Below are 18,822 nucleotides of genomic sequence, written 5' to 3'. Positions count from 1 at the left end.
TTAATCAAAATAGACAAGCAAAATAACTAAAATAAAAAAAACCTTTCCTCCCTAAAGAAAATGTGAATTTTAACTCACGGTTTTTGGCAGAGGGCGAAAGAGTCATTACTCTTTGTCTGAGATACAATTTCCAGACCCTTGAATTGTACATATTTTAAATTTAAAAAATAATTATGTCACATGAAGATGTATTTTTTCTAAAAAGGTTTTGATTACATGCCGAAATATTTAATCCATAAACATTCTAAACCTACGATAAACAACAACTTAGTGAGTAACCATGTGCCTTCAGGTGCCCTGGGAACAAACCACAGTTGAATACAATGCACCATTAAACATATTTTATTTACATCTTTACCTAATTAACTTGAACTAATTTTAGTGCATGGTGTAAACAGACTATATTACAAAGATTTGTGGGATACGATTTATACGTCAGTCGCATACTCATTCACAACTTCGTCACTTTAGTTCGGAGGTTACATTCAAAATTACAATTCCAGATCTTCATAGATTGTCCTGTGTTTACTGACAAGTTCGCATAATATATTAATAGCTATATTACCATAGCAGGACAATAATTTAAACTTCAGGTTAAAATAGAATTAAAATGAATGTTTTATTTTGTTCATCCCCGCTATCCGGAATTACTGTTATGGTGCTTCAACATTGAAGTAAACTGATGAATTGTCTAAACATGGCTGAAATACTTCCATGAATAGTTTCAAGCAGGATCTGTACCCTTTGGATATGTAGTTTTAACATAGATCAAAGTCAGGAAATTTGCATCAGCATGGCGAAGATGCCCCAATGTAGTTCCATTGTGCGTGGATGAGGCACGTTGGAGATAGTGCTTTTAATGAACTCCCATTGCTATTGGCTGTATAATTCACTACAGCGCCTTCATTATATGGCCCCCAATATTGTTGTTTGATTGATTTCAAGCAAATTTAAAATTACCCGAGGTGAACGATCCAAAACCGTCGGAAAATCAAATGTGATATCAACTCCCTCAGAAAACAAAACCACACACGTAATATATAGAAATTATTCCAGTGGTGAGAGTTTGTAAAAGGAAAAGTTGGGGGCTTGCGGCTCAACAAAACACCAAGTAACTGTTATTGAAAATGAATGAAACTGAAATGTGTTGCAGTTAGTACGTTCATTGATTATTTTGAAGGTCTCTGGGTTTCATATAAGAAAAACACATGTAATGAAAGATAGCCCCAAAGTAAGAGCTCAGGAAATGCAGCGATGGGAATGATAGGTACATGTAACTTTGTGTGTGTGAAAGATCACCAACAAAGATGCAGCTGGAGTGCGCGAGCCCGACGTGGAACGCGCATTGGGGGAGGGCTGGCGCGGGAGCGCGCAGTGCGCGGGCACGGCGCAGCAGCAACAGCAGCAGCGCAGTGACAGGAGGCTGAGGCGGAGGATGGGAGCGGCCGGGACTGGCGAGCGGGAGCAGCGAGTCCCGGCTTGTTGGTAAAGCAGCATTGAAAAGGGGGAAAAGGCAGGGAGGTTCGTCCCTAACCTGCTGGGATGTGACTGGAAGCAGCCGGGGTCGGGACAAGCTCTCTTCGCATTTAAGCCAAAAAAAGAGAGATATTTTTATAACGTCTCACACGGCAGAAAAAAAACCCAATTCCTTCCCCTCCGCACCTCAAAGCTGGTGGATGATTTTGAAAGGCACTCGAAGGAGCGGACACTTTCTCAAGGATGCCGTGGATCATGCAGGGTTTTCCTGACCGCAAAGCCGAGTGAAAGACAGTGGTGATCAGTGGGAGGGAGAGGAAAACAGGCAGCCAGCACCGGCTTTATGATGGGCGACGCGGCGGAACCGGCCAGGGAGATGAAGAAGACCTTCATTGTCCCTGCCATCAAAGCTTTCGATCATTATGACTTTTCCAGAGCGAAGATCGCCTGTAGCCTGTCGTGGCTGGTCGCGAAGGCATTCGGCACAGGTAGGTGGCGCGCCGACGAGCCTCCGTGTCCCGGGCGCAGGATGCGGGAATGCAGCAGTCAATAGTGGGGAATGCAGCAGAGAGACAGGCGGCCCTCCCACATCCAGAGCCCATAAACTGCACGGCCTTTGGAATGGCATCACCCCCCCCCCCTCCCCCTCCCTCCCTCCCACATCATCTCTCACACACACACACACAAACACAAACAAATGTCATCTTTTAAAATGAGGACGTTATTTTAATTTTACCTATTTCTTCACTTGCTGCATCTGAATTCAAATTAAAGCCCATGAAGTTCACTGGTTTGTTCCCCTTCCAAGGAAAGACCTTTTCCCATGTGTCTGTCATTATCCCTTGTCGAATCGCGAGATTGTATCAGTGTCAATGTCAGGATTTGCAATCATGTACTATACATGTACTCGTATTTACCCCCTCTTAAAACGGAGGTAGATAAATGCTAAAATATTAAATATTTATTGACAGCGTTGAAATTAGAGGTTGCCCTATATGAATTCTCCTTAACAATTCCCTAATTATCAATATTCAGTAGTGTTAGCGACAGCTGTATCATGATTATGTGGAGTACATTTATTTATGGGTGCTCATTTTTGCATCTGTTCTGTACACGTTTTGTAGTATCGCAAAGGCCTAACCGTTGCAAGATAAGGTCAAGAAGAGGCGTGCAGTGATTTTTGTATTATCTGCAGTTAATTGGAGCGTCCAGAAATCAGCTTTATCTGTAGGTTTAGAGCAGACGGAGGAAAATGGGCCTGTTTACTTCGAATCGCTTTTTCTCTGCATTAACGGCGCTGATTGGTTGTCTAAAAAGTACAAGGCTGCATTATTTTGGAATTACAAATGAAATACAGACAGAGAGCTGAACGTGGTGATAAGTTGCTGTGATTGACCAAGTGCTTGGTAAACATAATCACTTGTTTTGATGAAAGCAAAATACTGCGGATGCTGGAAATCTGAAATAAAAACAAGAAATGTTGGAACCACTCAGCAGGTCTGGCAGCATCTGTGGGAAGAGAAGCAGAGTTAACGTTTTGGGTCAGTGACCCTTCGGAACTGACAAATATTAAAAATGTTACAGGTTATAAGCAACTGAGGTGGGGGTGGGGCAAGAGATAACAAAGGAGAAGGTGTTGATTGGACAAGGCCACATAGCTGACCAAAAGGTCATGGAGCAAAGGCAAACAATATGTTAATGGTGTGTTGAAAGACAAAGCATTAGTACAGAATAGGTGTTAACGGACTGAATATTGAACAGCAGCAAGAGCAAACATGAAAAAAAACAGTGGGTAAGCAAACTGAACAAACTAAGATGAAATGAAATAAATGCAAACGTCAGAAGAGTCAAGGATGTAGGTGGGAAGAGACTGGATCAGCGGAGAAAAGATAGAGTCAAGATAGGAAGAAATAAGTTCAGTGGGGCAGGAGCAGGCTGCCACAATGGGTCTGCCGGGACAGTCCCGTTTGTGGATTTTGGGAAGGAGGTAGAAGCGGGCTGTCCGGGGTTGCAGGACTATGAGGTTGGAAGCTGTAGGGGGAAGATCTCCTGAGGAGATGAGGTCAGTGACAGTCCTTTGGACGGTGGCTTGATGTTTGGTGGTGGGGTCATGGTCCAGAGGGAGGTAGGAAGAAGTGTCTGTGAGTTGGCGTTGAGCTTCTGCGAGGTAGAGGTCGGTACGCCATACAACAACAGCACCACCCTTGTCTGCAGGTTTGATGACCATGTCGGGGTTAGACCTGAGAGAACGGAGTGCCTCAAGTTCAGAGGGGGACAGGTTAGAGTGAGTGAGGGGGGCAGAGAAATTGAGATGACCAATGTCTCGCCGACAGTTTTGATGGGTTGGTTGATAAGTCTTATCCATTCATTGCGGTGTGAACACGGATGATCTGTAATAAATGCCTTGATTTGATTCTCTCTTCCAGCCATAGGTTTTTGAAGCAGACTTGTATTTATTTGTTAGTGATACGGAAATTTACTTGGCCTTCAAGAAGCATTTGTTTGTGTCTGGGGATGGGGGATTGTGAGGGCATAACAATGTGATATAAAACTTCAGTCTGTATAACACGCTGTTACATACACGTTGTCGATCTGGAATCAAGTATGGAAAACTGCCCCATTATACTTGACAATTCACACGATTTTCCGATTCGGCCAAAACATTGAAATGTGTTATAGTATATTTAGTTGTTTAAATGATTAAATTTAGGGAGCTTTGCTGTAATTATTGCTTTTGCCCTAATTTATAATAGTTATTTCTCTTTACAAGATGGTAAAATACAGCATAATCTCTTTATATAGTCTTTCATCTTTTCATCAGTTCTTTTATTGAGATTTTAAAATACATTATGAATTCTAACCAACTGACTTTTTGCTCTGGTTGGAAATAAGTTTGATGTCACTGAATAGTTGACTTTACCTTTGATACGCTAATGTTCTAGGCCCAACCATCTTCAGCTGCTTCATCAATGACCTTCCCTCCAACATAATGTCAGAAGTGGAGATGCTTGCTGATGATTGTGCAATGTTCAGCACCATTCGTGACTCCTCAGATACTGAAGCAGCCCATGTCCAGATGCAACAAGACCTGGACATATCCAGGCTTGGGCTGAGAAGTGGCAAGTAACATTCGTGCCGCACAAGTGCCAGACAGTGACCATCTCCAGCAAGAGAGAATCTAACCATCTCCCCTTAATGTTCAATAGTATTTCCATCGCTGAATCCCCCACTATCAACATCCTGGGGTTACCATTGACCAGAAACTGAACTGGATCAGCCATATAAATACGGTACTACAAGAGCAGGTCAGAGGCTGGGAATTCTGCAGCAAGTAATCACCTCCTGACTCGCCAATGCCTGTCCACCATCTACAAGACACAAGTCAGGAGTGTGATGGATTACTCTCCACTTGCCTGGATGGGTGCAGCTTCAACAACACTCAAGAAGCATGACACCATCCAGGACAAAGCAGCCCATTTGATTGGCATCCCTACCACCACCTTCAATATTCACTCCCTTCACCACTGACGCACAGTGGCAGCAGTGTGTTCCATCTGCAAGATGCACTGCAGCAACTCACCAAGGCTCCTTCGACAGCACCTTCCAAACCAGCGACCTTTACCACCTGCAAAGGCAAGGGCAGCATATGCATGGGAACACCACCACCTGCAAGTTCCCCTCCAAGCTGTACACTATCCTGCCTTGGAACTATATCACCGTTCCTTCACTGTCACTGGGTCAAAATCTTGGAACTCCCTTCCTAACAGCACTGTGGATGTACCTACACCCCAAGGACTGCAACAGTTCAAGAAGGAAGCTCACCACCACCTTCTCAAGGGCAATTAGGGATGGGCAATAAATGCTGGCCTAGCCAGTGACGCCCACATCCCATGTATGAATAAAAAAAATTATCATGGGTGTTGGTTTGGCCTGTTTCGGTCTTCTTTTCAATGCAAGACCCATTGTTCAGGCTCAGAACCATTGCATCAAGTGCATATTCTCCAAAATTCTGTTGTGATGTGTTTGCTCAGAACTGATAAACTTTAGAGTTTTTAGAGTCAGAGGCGATCTAAAGAAACTGGTCCATATGTTTCGCCTGTGTTGACTTTTCCAACAAGCAGTTACAAAATAAATAACACGTTTAGTAACATTTAAGTAGGGGCATAGGACCAGGAGTAGGCTATTTACCTTTTAAGCCTGTTCCACCATTCAATGAGATCATGGCTGATCTGCGACCTATCTCCATATATCATCTCTTAATCTGTCACCAGTTTAAAATATGCCTCTTTTTGGCAGCTAGCATAAAGGTGGTAAAATTGCACGTTTTGTTGCCACTTTTGTAAAACATACACTGGAACACAAATAAGAAGGGTCATATTTTACTTTTCTGTGTTATCTCATGTTTTGTCACTTCCTGCTTTTTGACATTTTCTTTCAAAATTCCAGTTTTTGTAAGCAAGTTGCTTGGTCACATTTCAGGTCGTTCCATGGTTTACTATCAGTTGTAGCCAGAGGAAGCACTCTCTACTCTCTGCTAACTGCAGTATAACTGAGTTCTTGATTCCTTTCTTTTCTGGGGCCTAAATTTAAATCTGTCCTCCCTGTTGGGATGTTTCTGCTCTCTGTTAGCTCTGTGTGAAATACGTTTATATTTTCTCATACTAGTCCTCATACAACGCAAAAAATAGCCATCTGCTATTTGGCACAGATTGGTACTAAATCATCAGCCTCATTTGTATATGCTATAAAGATGACTGCTGTTGGAAACACTTTGGTGTGTGTGCTTTTCTGGAGGTTAATGAAGAGGAAATACTTTTGATACAAAGTAATTGAAAAAGTAAGTCAGATATTAAATATTAGCAGAAGATATTTTGTTTAGTTATTTATTGCTGCAAAATGGGGTCCCACCATTTCAGCTAGTCCCAGCAGACAAACACAGGCAATTCTAATTTTCCCAGCTTAGATGCCTCTGGATTGGTTCCCAGCTTCCATAAAAATAAATGGAGAACTTCCAATATGCACTTGGAGTACACTCTGATTCTTTTAAGACACTCCTTGAAACCTACCTCTTTGACCCAGCTCTTGGTCACCTGGAGTAACATCTCCTCCTTTGGTTCAGTGTCAATTTTTGTCTGATTACGCTCTTGTGAAATGCTTTGTGATTTTACAATGTTAAAGGTTCTACATGAATGATCACAGTGGTACTATGAACCTGAGTAGTGATTCCCCTTTAGAGGAAAAATGAATAACTGCTGTGCATTCAGGCGAGTATGGGGATCCAGGATATAGTGATGGAAGAGCCTCAGCCCTTGGTTTTGACCAATACATATGAGGTACCTGTATGGATTAGAACAAGGACTGCAGGATGGATGGGTCAACTGACCGTGGCACCATGGTGCAGGAGGCCATTCAAGTTGGAGGGGGGGGCGGTGGATTGGCGGGCGGCGGTGGTGAAAAGAATGTAGTAGTGATAGGGGACAGTATAGTCAGAAAAATAGATATGTTCTCTGCAGCCGTGACCAGGAGTTCTGTAAGTTGTTACCTGCCCAATGCCAGGGTTCAGAACATCTCCTTGTGACTCGAGAAGAACTTGGAGTGGGAGGGGTGGATCCAGTTGTTGTGGTCCACGTAGGAATCAACGAAATAGATAGAACTAGGAATGATGTTCTACTGAGAGAGTTTTGAGGAGTTAGGGTCCAAATTAAAATGCAGAACCACAAAGGTAATAGTCTGTGGATTGTTACCTGAGCCATGTGCCAATTGGCATAAGTTCAAGAAGATTGGAGAATTAGCCATGCAGCTCAAAGAGTGGTGTGGGAAGAAGAGGTTTTGATTCATAGGGCACTGGCATCAGTACTGGCGAAAGGCTCAGTGTCCTGGTGTATCGTATAACTAGGGTTCGGGCTTCAAACTAAAAGGAGGAGGGGAGGGTTCAGGTGAAGGACGATAGAGCAGAATAGCAATTTGGGTCAAGACAAGCATTTTGAGACCGGAAGAGACAGACTGTTTGATGGTAATAGTGCATCAGCAAATAAGGTCCATGTAAAGAATAGTGGTTTAAAAAAAATCAAAGGCTCTTTGAATGCACAAAACATTTGTAACAAGATAAACAAGCCAGCGACACAAATAGAGATAAATGGGTTTGATATAATCGCCATTACAGAGACATGGTTGCAAGGTGCCACGGTTGGGAAACGAATGTTGCACAGTATACAACATTTCGAAAAGACAGGTGGAATGGAAAAGGAGGAGGTGTAGGACTGATAATAAAGAATGACATAAGGACAGTAGTAAGAAAGGATCTTGGCTCAGAAGATCAGGAAGTACAATCAGTATGGGTGGAGACTAGGAATAACAAGGGACAGAAAATGCTGGCGAGTGTAGTTTATAGGCCCCCTAACCGTAGTTATACTGTTGGACAGAGCATTAAGCAAAAAATAATCGGAGTCTCTAACAAAAGCAATGGGCTGGATTTTACCAGGCCCACGACGTCTGGCTCCATGGCGGGGGGAGCCGGAAGATGGTTGCGGCAGAGGCCTACCACAGAGGCCGATGCTGGGAAAGCCCAACCCGATCCTCCCAGTGGCGGTGAGGCTGTGTGGCGCCCCCCTGCCACTGGGCGACGGGACCTGGATTTAAATATTGAAATTAATAAGATGAATAAATTTAAATCAACTTACCTTGATTCTTCCAGGCCCGCTGTGATCTTTGGTGCAGCGGCAGGTACTTCTGCACCTTCAATTCCCAATCTGGGGAAAGCAGGTGTGACACTGGTGGGGTGGGGGTAGGCGTCAAATAAGTATCATCAGTGTAGGGGATGGTGGGAAGGGGTATACTTTCAACTTTGTGCAGTCCTGGGTTGGGGGGGAGGGGGTGGTGGTAGGGGTGCAATTTGGAATTCAAAGGTATGTGTTTTGAGGGGGGGAGGGAAAAAACTTACTGTAATTTTTATTTGAGGCATTGGAAAGGGGCGTTACAATTTTATTTTGTAAATTTTGGGGTGGGGGTTAATTTTAAAACATCAAATTTGCTGGCAGTGTTGGCTGCCCTTACAAAATGGCGCCAGTGCCTGCGCACAGGCAACTGATGCCATTGCTGGTGTCGGACAGCCTGCCCCCTCCATGTGATTGTGGGGGTGGAGGCGAGCTGTCCCGGCCATTTAAATAAGGCGTGCGGGCCGTCATTTTTTGAGTTCGCTACTGAGAGCGATGGCGGGCTCTTAAAATGTAGCCCAATGTAATAATTATGGGGGACTTTAATCTCATATAGACTGGACAATTCAAATTGGCAAGGTAGGCAAGAAGATGAGTTTGTAGAATGCTTTCGCAACAGCATCCTAGAACAATACGTTGTGGAACCAACATGGGATAAAGCTAGTTCAGATCTAGTATTGTGTAATGAGGCAGGTTTAATTAGTAATCTCATAGTAAAAGATCCTCTGGCAAAACCTGATCATAATACAATTAAATTTCATACTAAGTTTGAGAGTGATATACTCAAGTCCAAAACAATCTTAAACTTAAACAAAGCCAATTATATAGGTATGAGGGGAAAGCTGGCTAAAGTTGATAGGATAAATAAACTGAAAGATATGGTAGTAAATAAACAGTGGGAAACATTTAAAGAAATGATTCAAAATGTTCAACAAAAAATCATTAAAAATCAAAATCACAGTGAGAAAGTTCCTTTGTGGCCTACTAAGGAAGTTAAGGATAGTATTAGATTAAGAGAAGAGGCTTATAATGTTGTGAAGAATGGTAATAAGCCTGAGTATTGGAAGAGTTTTAGAAACCAGCAAAAGGTGACCATAACATTGATTAAAAAGAGAAGTTAGACAATGAGAGTAAATTAACCAGGAATATAAAAACGGATTGTAAGAACTTTTGCAAGTACATAAAAAGGAGGAGAGTAGCTAAAGTAAACATTTGTTCCCTTATAGGCAGAGACAGGAGAATGACAGGGGAATGAGGAAATGGCAGAAATATTGAACAAATATTTTATGTCTGTCTGTCACAGTAGAAGACACAAATTAGATATAAGAAAAAGAGGGACTTAATACCAGCAGAGAAAAAGTATTAGAGAAACTTAGGGACTAAAAAGCCTACAAATCCCCAGGCTGTGATGGCCTACAACCCAGGGTTCTAAAAGAGGTAGTGAGATAAGGGCTGCATAGTTGTAATTTTCCAAAATTCCCTAGATTGTAGAGTAGTCCCAGCGGATTGGAAGTTAGCAAATGTAACACTGCTGTTCAAGAAAAGTAGGAGAGAAAAAATAGGGAACTACAGGCCAGTTATCCAGACGTCAGTCATTGGGAAAATGTTGGAATCGATTTATGAAGGAAATCTTAACAATGCACTTAGAAAATCATAGTATGCTCAGACGGAGTCAGCATGGTTTTACAAAAGGAATATCATGTTTGACAAATTAGCTTTTTGAGGATGTGAGTAGTAGGGTAGTTAAAGGGGAGCCAGTAATATAGTATACTTGAATATCCAAACGTGAGGCGCCACACAAAAGGTTAATATGCAAGATAAGGGCTCACAGAGTTGGGGGTAATATATTAGTATGGATGGAGGATGGGGTAACAGACAGGAAGCAGAGAGTAGGGATAAATGAGGCATTTTCAAGTTGGCAGGCTGCAATTAGTGGAGGGCCGCAAGGAACATTGCTGGGGTCTCCACTATTTACAATCTATATTAATGTCTTCTTTGGCCTCCTTGTCTCGAGAGACAATGGTTAAGCGCCTGGAGGTGGTCAGTGGTTTGTGGAGCAGCGCCTGGAGTGGCTATAAAGGCCAATTCTAGAGTGACAGACTCTTCCACAGGTGCTGCAGAAAAATTTGTTTGTCGGGGCTGTTACACAGTTGGCTCTCCCCTTGCGCTTCTGTCTTTTTTTTATATTATCTATATTAATGACTCAGGCGAAAAGACCAAGAGTAATGTATCTAAGTTTGCTGACAATGCAAAGCTAGGTGGTAATGTAAACTGTGAGGACACAAAGAGGCTGCAAAGAGATATAGGCAGGTTAAGTGAGTGGGCAACAAGATGACTGATGAACTATAAATCTTGGAAAGTGTGAGGGTATTCATTTTGGTAATAAGAGGAAAGCAGAATATTTTTTCAAAGGGATGAAGCTTTTAAATGTTGATGTTCAGAGAGACTTGGCTGTACTCATACAAGGAACCCAAATGTTAGCATGCAAGTAGAGCAAGCAATTAGGAGGGCACATGGCATGATGGCCTTTATTGCAAGGGGACTGGAGTAAAAGAACAAGGTAGTTTTGCCACAATTGTATAAGGCTTTGGTGAGACCACACCTGGAGTACTGTGCACAATTTTGGTCTCCATATCTAAGGAAGGATACACTTGCCCTGGAGGTGGTACAGGGAAGATTTTTTCTATTGTTTCCTGGGATAAGAGACTTGTCCTTTCATTAAAAAGTACTAGGAAAATTAATGGAATTAAAGGCTGACAATTCCCCTGGACCTGATGGCCTGCATTCTAAGGTCTTTAAAGAAGTGGCTGCAGAGATAGTGGATGCATTCATTGTAATCTTCCAGAATTCCCTAGATTCTGGAAAGGTCCCAGTGGTCTGGAAAACCGCAAATGTAACACCCCTATTCAAGAAAGGAGGGAGAAAGAAAGCCGGAAACTAAAGTCCAGTTAGCCTAACCTGTCATTGGAAAAATGCTGGAATCCATTATGAAGGAAGTAGTAACAGGACATGTGGAAAATCAGAACATAAGAAATAGGAACAGGAGTAGACCACACGGCCCATCGAGCCTGCCTCACCATTTAGTATGGTCATGGCTGATCTTGGGCTTCAACTCCACTTTCCTGCCTGCTCTCCATATCCCTTGATTCCCTGAAGGACCAAATCTGTCCATTCCAACCTTAAGTATATTCAACGATGGAACAGCTGCTACCCTGTGGGGTAGAGAATTCCAAAGATTCACAACCCTTTGAGCGAAGAAATTTCTCCTCATCTCCATCCTAGAGGATCGTTCCCTTATCCTGAGACTGTGCCCCCGTGTTTTAGATTCTCCAGCCAGGGGAAACAACCTCTCAGTGCCCCTACCCTGTCAAGCCCCTTCAGAATTTTCTAAGTTTTAATGATACCACATCTCATTCTTCTAAACTCCAGAGAGTATAGTCCCAATTTACTCATCCTCTCATCACAGGACAACCCTGTCATCCCAGGGACCAATTTAGTGAACCTTTGCTGTACTGCCTCTAATCCAAATATATCCTTCCTTAAATACGGAGACCAACACTACACGCTGTATTCCAGGTGTGATCTCCTCAAAGCCCTGTATAATTGTAGCAGACTTCTTTATTCTTGCATTCCAATCCCCTTGCACTAAAGGCCAAAATTGTTTTTTTATTTGTTTGTGGGATGTGGGTTTTTATGACTATTGATGCATGGTTGCCATTAGACTAACTTTTTAATTCCAGAGTTTTATTAATTGAATTCAAATTTCACTATTTGCTAGGGTGGCATTTGAACCCATGTCTCCAGAGCTTTAGCCCGGGTTTCTGGATTGTTCATCTAATGACATTACCACTACGCCCTGTACCATTTGCCTTCCAAATTGATTGCTGTACCTGCATGCTAACTTTGTGCTCTTTGTGTGAGTGCATCCAAGTGTCTTTCAACATCAACATTTACAGGTTTCATGCCTTTTCAAAAATATTCTGCTGTTCTATTCTTACAACCAAAGTAAATAACCTCACACTATCCCATATTATACTCCATCTGCCATCTTGTTGGCCACTCACTAAACCTGATGATATCTCTTTGCAGTTTGTTTGTGTCCTCACAGCTTGCATTTCCACATACCTTTGTATCATCAGCAAACTTAGATACATTACTCTCTGTCTCTTCATTTAAGTTGTTGATATATATTGTAAATAGTTGAGGCCCCAGTACTGATCCTTGTGGCAGTCCATTAGTTGCAGCCTGCCAACTTGAAAATGCCCCATTTATGCCTACTCTTTGCTTCCTGTCTGTTAACCAGTCCTCTATCCATGCTAATATATTGTCCCCAACTCAGTGAGCCCTTTTCTTGTCTATTAACTTTTCATGTGGCAACTTATCAAATGCCTTATGGAAATCCAGGTATACTACATCTACTGGTTCCCCTTTATCTATCCTACTGGTTACATCCTTGAAGGGGAGGCGGTAGCGTATTGGTAATGTCACTAGACTAGTAATCCAGACCCCAGGCTAATTCTCTGGGCATACAGCAATGTGGTTGACTCTTAAATGGTCTAGCAAGCCACTCAGTTCAAGGGCAATTAGGGATGGGCAAGTGATGCCCACATCCCACAAATGAATAAAAAAACAACTCTAATAAATTTGCCAAACATGATTTTCCTCTCATAAAACCATTGTAACTTTGCCTGATCATACTATGATTTTTCTAAGTACACTGTTAAGACTTCCTTAACAATTGATTTCAGCCCTTTCCCAATGACTGATGTCAGACTAACTGGCCTGTAGTTCCCTGTTTCCTCTCTTCCTCCTTTCTTGAATAGTGGCGATCATAATACAAACGGGCAGAGTCAACATAGGGAAATCGTGTTTGACAATTTTTTTAGAGCTCTTTGAGGATGTAATAATCAGGGAGGATAAATGGGAACCAGTAGATGTAGTGTATTTGGATTTCCAAAAGGCATTCAATAAGATGCCACATAAAAGGTAAGAGACGCAAGATGAGAGCTGGGGGTAATATATTAGCATGGATAGAGGTTTGGCTAACTAACAAGAAACAGAGAGTTGGGATAAATGGGGCATTTTCAGGTTGGCGAACTATCTAGTGGAGTGCCACAGGGGTCAGTGTTGGGGCCTCAACTATTTACTATCTATATAAATGACTCGGATGAAGGAACTGAGTCTATTGTAGCCAAATTTGCTGACAATACAAAGGTAGATAGGAAAACAAGTTGTGAGGAGGACACAGAGTCTGCAAAGGAATATAGATGTATTAAGTGAGTGGGCAAAAATCTGGCAGATGGAGTATAATATGAAAATATGAGGGTGTTTTCTTTGGCAGGAGAAATAGAAAAACAGAATATTATTTAAGTGGACAGAGACTGCAGAATGCTGCGGTACAGAGGGATCCGGGTGTCGTCCAACCTGAATCACAAAAAGTTAGCAGGCAGGTACAGCAAGTAAATAGGGAGGCAAATGGATGCAAGGGGGATGGAGTATAAAGGTAGGGAAGTCTTGCTACAATTGTACAGTATTGGTCTCCTTACTTAAGGAGGGATATACCTGCATTGGAAGTAGTTCAGAGAAGGTTCACTAGGCTGATTCCTGGGATGAAGGGGTTGTTTTATGAGGAAAGGTTGAGCAGGTTGGACCTATACTCATTGAAGTTTAGAAGAATGAGAGGTGACCTTATTGAACATATAAGATTCTGAGGGGGCTTGACAGGTGTCACGGTCCTGTGTTTTTTTTCTCTCCCCGGAAATATTGCGGTGTGCCTTTAAATCTGTAAAAAGAACAGTACACCTTTATGAACTCTACAGAGGCACAGTGAGCCAAGGTGCTTTCTGGTTGCCAAGCACCGAGATTCAATGTTGCAGTTTGACTATTGAAAACTGGCTGGCTGAGACTGGTTTGCAGAGAGACAGACTGTTCCAGCAATTGAAGGAAGAAACGCTGTTTTATTTCTCTCAAAATTCTACAAAGCTTCAAGCCAAATTAATTCCATAAAAAATAAGAAAAAAGCTTTTTTCTTTCACAACAAATTATTGATATCTGCTTGTTCATCGTTGATTAAAAAAAAAAGAGTTTGATACTACAACAGCTGAACTGTTGAATCCCTATCTCTGGAAGGACCTTCTGTTTTTATTGGGCCTTGTAAGACTGCAAGTGAACTTTGACTGTGTTGTATTGGAAGACTGTTCATCAGGAATGTAATTTGCAAAGACTTTTTTTTCTATTTTTGCGGTCAGCTAATTTAAAACCGAGTATATGTATGCAAATGTGGGAGGTAGATTTTTAAATAAGAAGTTATAAGGTCTTTAGATATCGGTTTATTTTAGTAGTGTTTAAGATTTTAGTGTTTTTTTTAAACAAATAGTTAATTTGTTGATATCTAAAGATACCTGGTTTGGTTTGCTTCATTCGGGGGTTACTAGATTGTTCAATTGGGCTGCTTTTTTCTTTGATTTGGTAAGCTTAAAGAAATATGATGCAACCTGTGGAGCAACGGGACTGAATTGACAGTGCGTTGCTCCCACCGCGATCAGCATTATATATATTGATTGGGTCTTTGTCCTGAGCGGTCATAACACAGGGTAGGTGCTGAGAGGATGTTTCCCCTCATGGGGGAATCTAGAACTAGGGGGCATAGTTTCAAAATAAAGGTTCTCCCTTTTAAGATGGAGATGAAGAGGAATTTCTTCTGTCCGAGGGTCATTAGTCTTTGGAATTCTCTTCCCCAGAGAGCAATGGAGGCAAGATCATTGAATATATTCAAGGCTGAGTTAGACAGATTTTTGATCTGCAAGGGAGTCGAAGGTTATGGGGTGCTGGCAGGAAAGTGCAGTTAAGGTCACAATCAAATCAGCCATGATCTTATTGAATGGCAGAGTCGGCTTGAGAATCTGAATGGCCTACTCCGGCTCCTATTCTTACGTTCTTATGAGAGGTCATCTCATTGAAACATGCAAGATTCTGAAGGGACTTGACAGGGTAAACACTGAGATTGTTTCTGCTGGCTGGGGAATCTAGAACACGGGCACAACCTCAGGATAAGGGGTCGATCATTTAGGACTGAGATGAGGAGAAATCTCTTCACTCCGAGGGTTGTGAATCTTTGGAATTCTCTACCCCAGAGAGTTGTGGATGCTCCATCTTTGACATTCAAGGCTGGAATAGATAGATTTTTGATGTCTCAGGAAATGAAGAGATATAGGGGTGCGAGCGGGAAAGTGGTGTTGAGACAGAAGATCAACCGTGATCGTATTGAATGGTGGAGCAGACTCGAGTAGCCATATGGTGTCCTCCTTCTATTTCTTATGTTCTTATTCGTTACTACAGCTGTAGCGTTGCCGTGAAGCAGTTTTCCTTTGGAATCATTTACGACCTAGACACCTGATATACACTATGTAGACGTTGCATTGATGCAAAGCCAAAACTGCTTTGCACTAAAGCTAAGCTTGCAGTTTGAATGCAAATAAAGAAAAAACTTGCAATTATATAACTCCTTTCTCAACATCAGGATCCCAAAGTGCTCTGCAACCAACAAAGGGAAGTTTGAAGCACTGAGATAAATGACCAGATCATCTGTTTTATTGATGTTGAGTGAGAGATAAATATTGGCTAGGGCACCAGAAGAACTCCTTTGCTGTTCTTCAAATTGTGCCACGGGATCTTTTACGTCCATCTGAGAGGGCAGATGGGGCCCTTGTGTCATTCAAAAGACAGTACCTCTGACAGTGCAACATTCCTTCAGTAACTGCACTGAAGATTATGTACTCATGAGTAGGGGTGGAACCCACAACGTTCTGACTCAGAATTTGGAGTGCTGTCACTGAGTCATAACTGACACCTCCATTAAAGAGAGATTTCTGAACTAACTCATTTTAAACATACATATGGTCAAGTATTCTGTCCCGAATATTTTCCTCCTCCTCAGCATCTTATGAAGGTATATTGGATGGAGCTTTATTCTCAAATATATCTATGCTATACCTGGTCAGTACTTGATGTTGAAATTTGGAACCAAAAATAGAAGAGCTTTCTATTCCTCAGCATTGGCATTTCTCTTGAGTAAAATATATATATTTATTGGAAAATGACAATGTTCATTGGATTTTTTTGAGGGAAACAGTTCAGCTTGATGTTTCTTCTGTCATAAAACTATCCTATTGGAAGTTATCCTCCGTCGGAACATAGAACGCAGGAGTAGGCCATTCAGCCCATCGAGCCTTCTCCACCATTCAATACAATCATGGCTGATCATCCGCTACAATGCCTTGTTCCCACACTGATCCCCTGACTATCGAATCCCCTAACATTGTTGCTCTTGCACGGTTCTTCCGCCCCTCCTGTGCAGCTGAGCCACCTGTGGTGCCGCAGACTTGGCTCTGGCTGCACTCCCCATAAAAATGTCACCATCTGCCGTGGTGGGATGTTTTTACTTTTAATATTCCAGCTCCTAAAGTAACACCAGAATATGTTGATTTGCTGTGATTGAAAGTTTTTCAGTATTTATTTCAAATGAATTTAGCTGGATAATTCACAACCACTATGCTGCAGCTGTAAAAGAAAGAACCTGACTTGTCTTATCCAGCAGGAATAAATAAACTACCAGATTAACCATAGTGGAGTGCAACAGGGTATGAGAGCACCAACTTATATTGCCACAGAGTGGCTGGTAGGTTTAGTTTTCTCTACTTTTGCATGCTTGGTTTCTTCCCGATGCTAAGTGGAGGGCGCAGCAGCTGGCAGGTATCCTCCCTGAGGAAGTGAGGGAAAATTGAAGGCGAGAGTTGATGCTATGGAAATCTCTTGGCCCCTTCTGGAGATCATGTCAGAGTCACCGGGATGTAACTATTACTTTAAATAAGTCAGGACAGTAAAACCAGAGAAAGTAAATTTTAAAACAGAGATATTCGGAAGGCCTCTTCACCCAAAGAATGATAAGAGCTTGGAATAATTTGGTGGACCATGTAATTTAGGGAAAAAAACTTTGAAGGATGTTTCAAGTTCAGCTGAATGATACAATGAGAGAATTAGAATGCTAGAAGGATGATGCTTAAATGGGCTAAATGATCTCTTCTCATCCACAACCTTTTTTACGTTGCTTGCTTGTTCTCTTAATTGCAGCCGATGTTGTCCAGCAAAATTGCCAGGGCTGGTGACATACTGAGGAAGGAATGAAAGAATTTGCACTCTTTAAAAATAGGTTAATTAAAAATAGGGACATTAAAGCTGAACATAGGTAGTTAAAATATTCAATCTATCCAATTAAAACATGGCATTCTGGAAGAGGCTATATAATGGGAATTGTCCATAAACTTCTTTGCCACAAACTTTATATGAAAGACCTAAGAATTTCAGCCCCATTTAAAGTGTGCATAATTCATAAGAACTAGGAGCAGGAGTAGACAATTCAGCCCCTCGAGCCTGCTCCGCCATTCAGTATGATCATGGCTGATCGCATCTCGGCCTCAACTCCACTTTCCTGCCCGTTCTCCATAACCCTTCAACCCATTACTAATTAAAAATCTGTTTACCTCCTCCTCAAATTAACTCAATGTCCCGGCATCCACTGCCCTCTGGGGTAGTGAATTCCACAGATTCACGACCTTTTGAGAGAAGTAATTTCTCCTCATCTCTGTTTTAAATCTGCTACCCCTTATCCTAAAACTATGACCTCTCATTCTAGATTGCCCCACCAGAGGAAACATCCTCTACGTCGATTTTGTCAATCCCCTTAATCATCTTATATACCTCAATTAGATCTCCTCTCATTCTTCTAAACTCTAGAGAGTAAAGGCCTAAACTGCTCAATCTCTCTTCAGAAGACAAACCCCTCATCCCTGGAATCAATCTAGTGAACCTCCTCTGAACTGCCTCCAATGCAACTACATCCCTCCTCAAGTAAGGGGACCAAAACTGTACGCAATACTCCAGGTGCGGTCTCACTAATGCCTTGTACAGTTGCAGCAACACTTCCCTACTTTTATACTGTATTCCTTTATTTGATAGATTATTATTTTTATGGCTGTACTGAAATTGTAAAGAATGCACAGCTTTTAATTGGCTAAAAGCAAATTTAAATTGGAATGCTGGGGAAAGAAATAACTGTAGAGGTTAAGCAGATTAGGATTATTTTCATTAGAAAGACGGAGGTTGAGGGGGGACCTGATTGAGGTGTACAAAATCATGAGAGGTATAGACAGGGTGGATAGCAAGAAGCTTTTTCCCAAAGTGGGGGATTCAATTACAAGGGGACACGAGTTCAAAGTGAAAGGGGAAAAGTTTAGGGGGGATATGCGTGGAAAGTTCTTTACGCAGAGGGTGGTGGGTGCATGGAACGCATTGCCAGTGGAGGTGGTAGACGCGGGCACGATAGCGTCTTTTAAGATGTATCTAGACAGATACATGAATGGGCAGGAAGTAAAGAGATACAGACCCTTAGAAAATAGGCGACAGGTTTAGATAGAGGATTTGGATCAGCGTAGGCTTGGAGGGCCGAAGGGCCTGTTCCTGTGCTGTAATTTTCTTTGTTTTATTTTTGTATTTAGGGAACAAATGGGGAACCTTATTCTGGCTTGAGAGTAGCTGCTGAATGTTGCCAGTAGTTTGCTCTGATAGTTTGTGTACC

General features: G+C 42.0%; 1 protein-coding gene across 3 annotated transcripts in view; it reads left to right on the top strand.

Moving 5' to 3' along the window:
• The first annotated feature begins 1,412 nt into the window (after positions 1 to 1,412).
• camsap2a (calmodulin regulated spectrin-associated protein family, member 2a) overlaps positions 1,413 to 18,822 on the top strand; it is a 234,924-nt gene continuing 217,514 nt past the window's right edge. For all 3 annotated transcript variants that reach the window (XM_068037604.1, XM_068037603.1, XM_068037602.1), the window contains exon 1: positions 1,413 to 1,964. In XM_068037604.1, the coding sequence (XP_067893705.1) occupies positions 1,820 to 1,964 (145 nt within the window). In that variant the 5' untranslated portion in view covers positions 1,413 to 1,819. The remainder of the gene's footprint in view (positions 1,965 to 18,822) is intronic.

This window comes from Heterodontus francisci, chromosome 8 (assembly GCF_036365525.1).
Source record: "Heterodontus francisci isolate sHetFra1 chromosome 8, sHetFra1.hap1, whole genome shotgun sequence".
NCBI classification, from domain to species: Eukaryota; Metazoa; Chordata; class Chondrichthyes; order Heterodontiformes; family Heterodontidae; genus Heterodontus; species Heterodontus francisci.
Note: the sequence above shows the minus strand (reverse complement) of the source record. Positions and strands in the feature narration are given on the sequence as shown.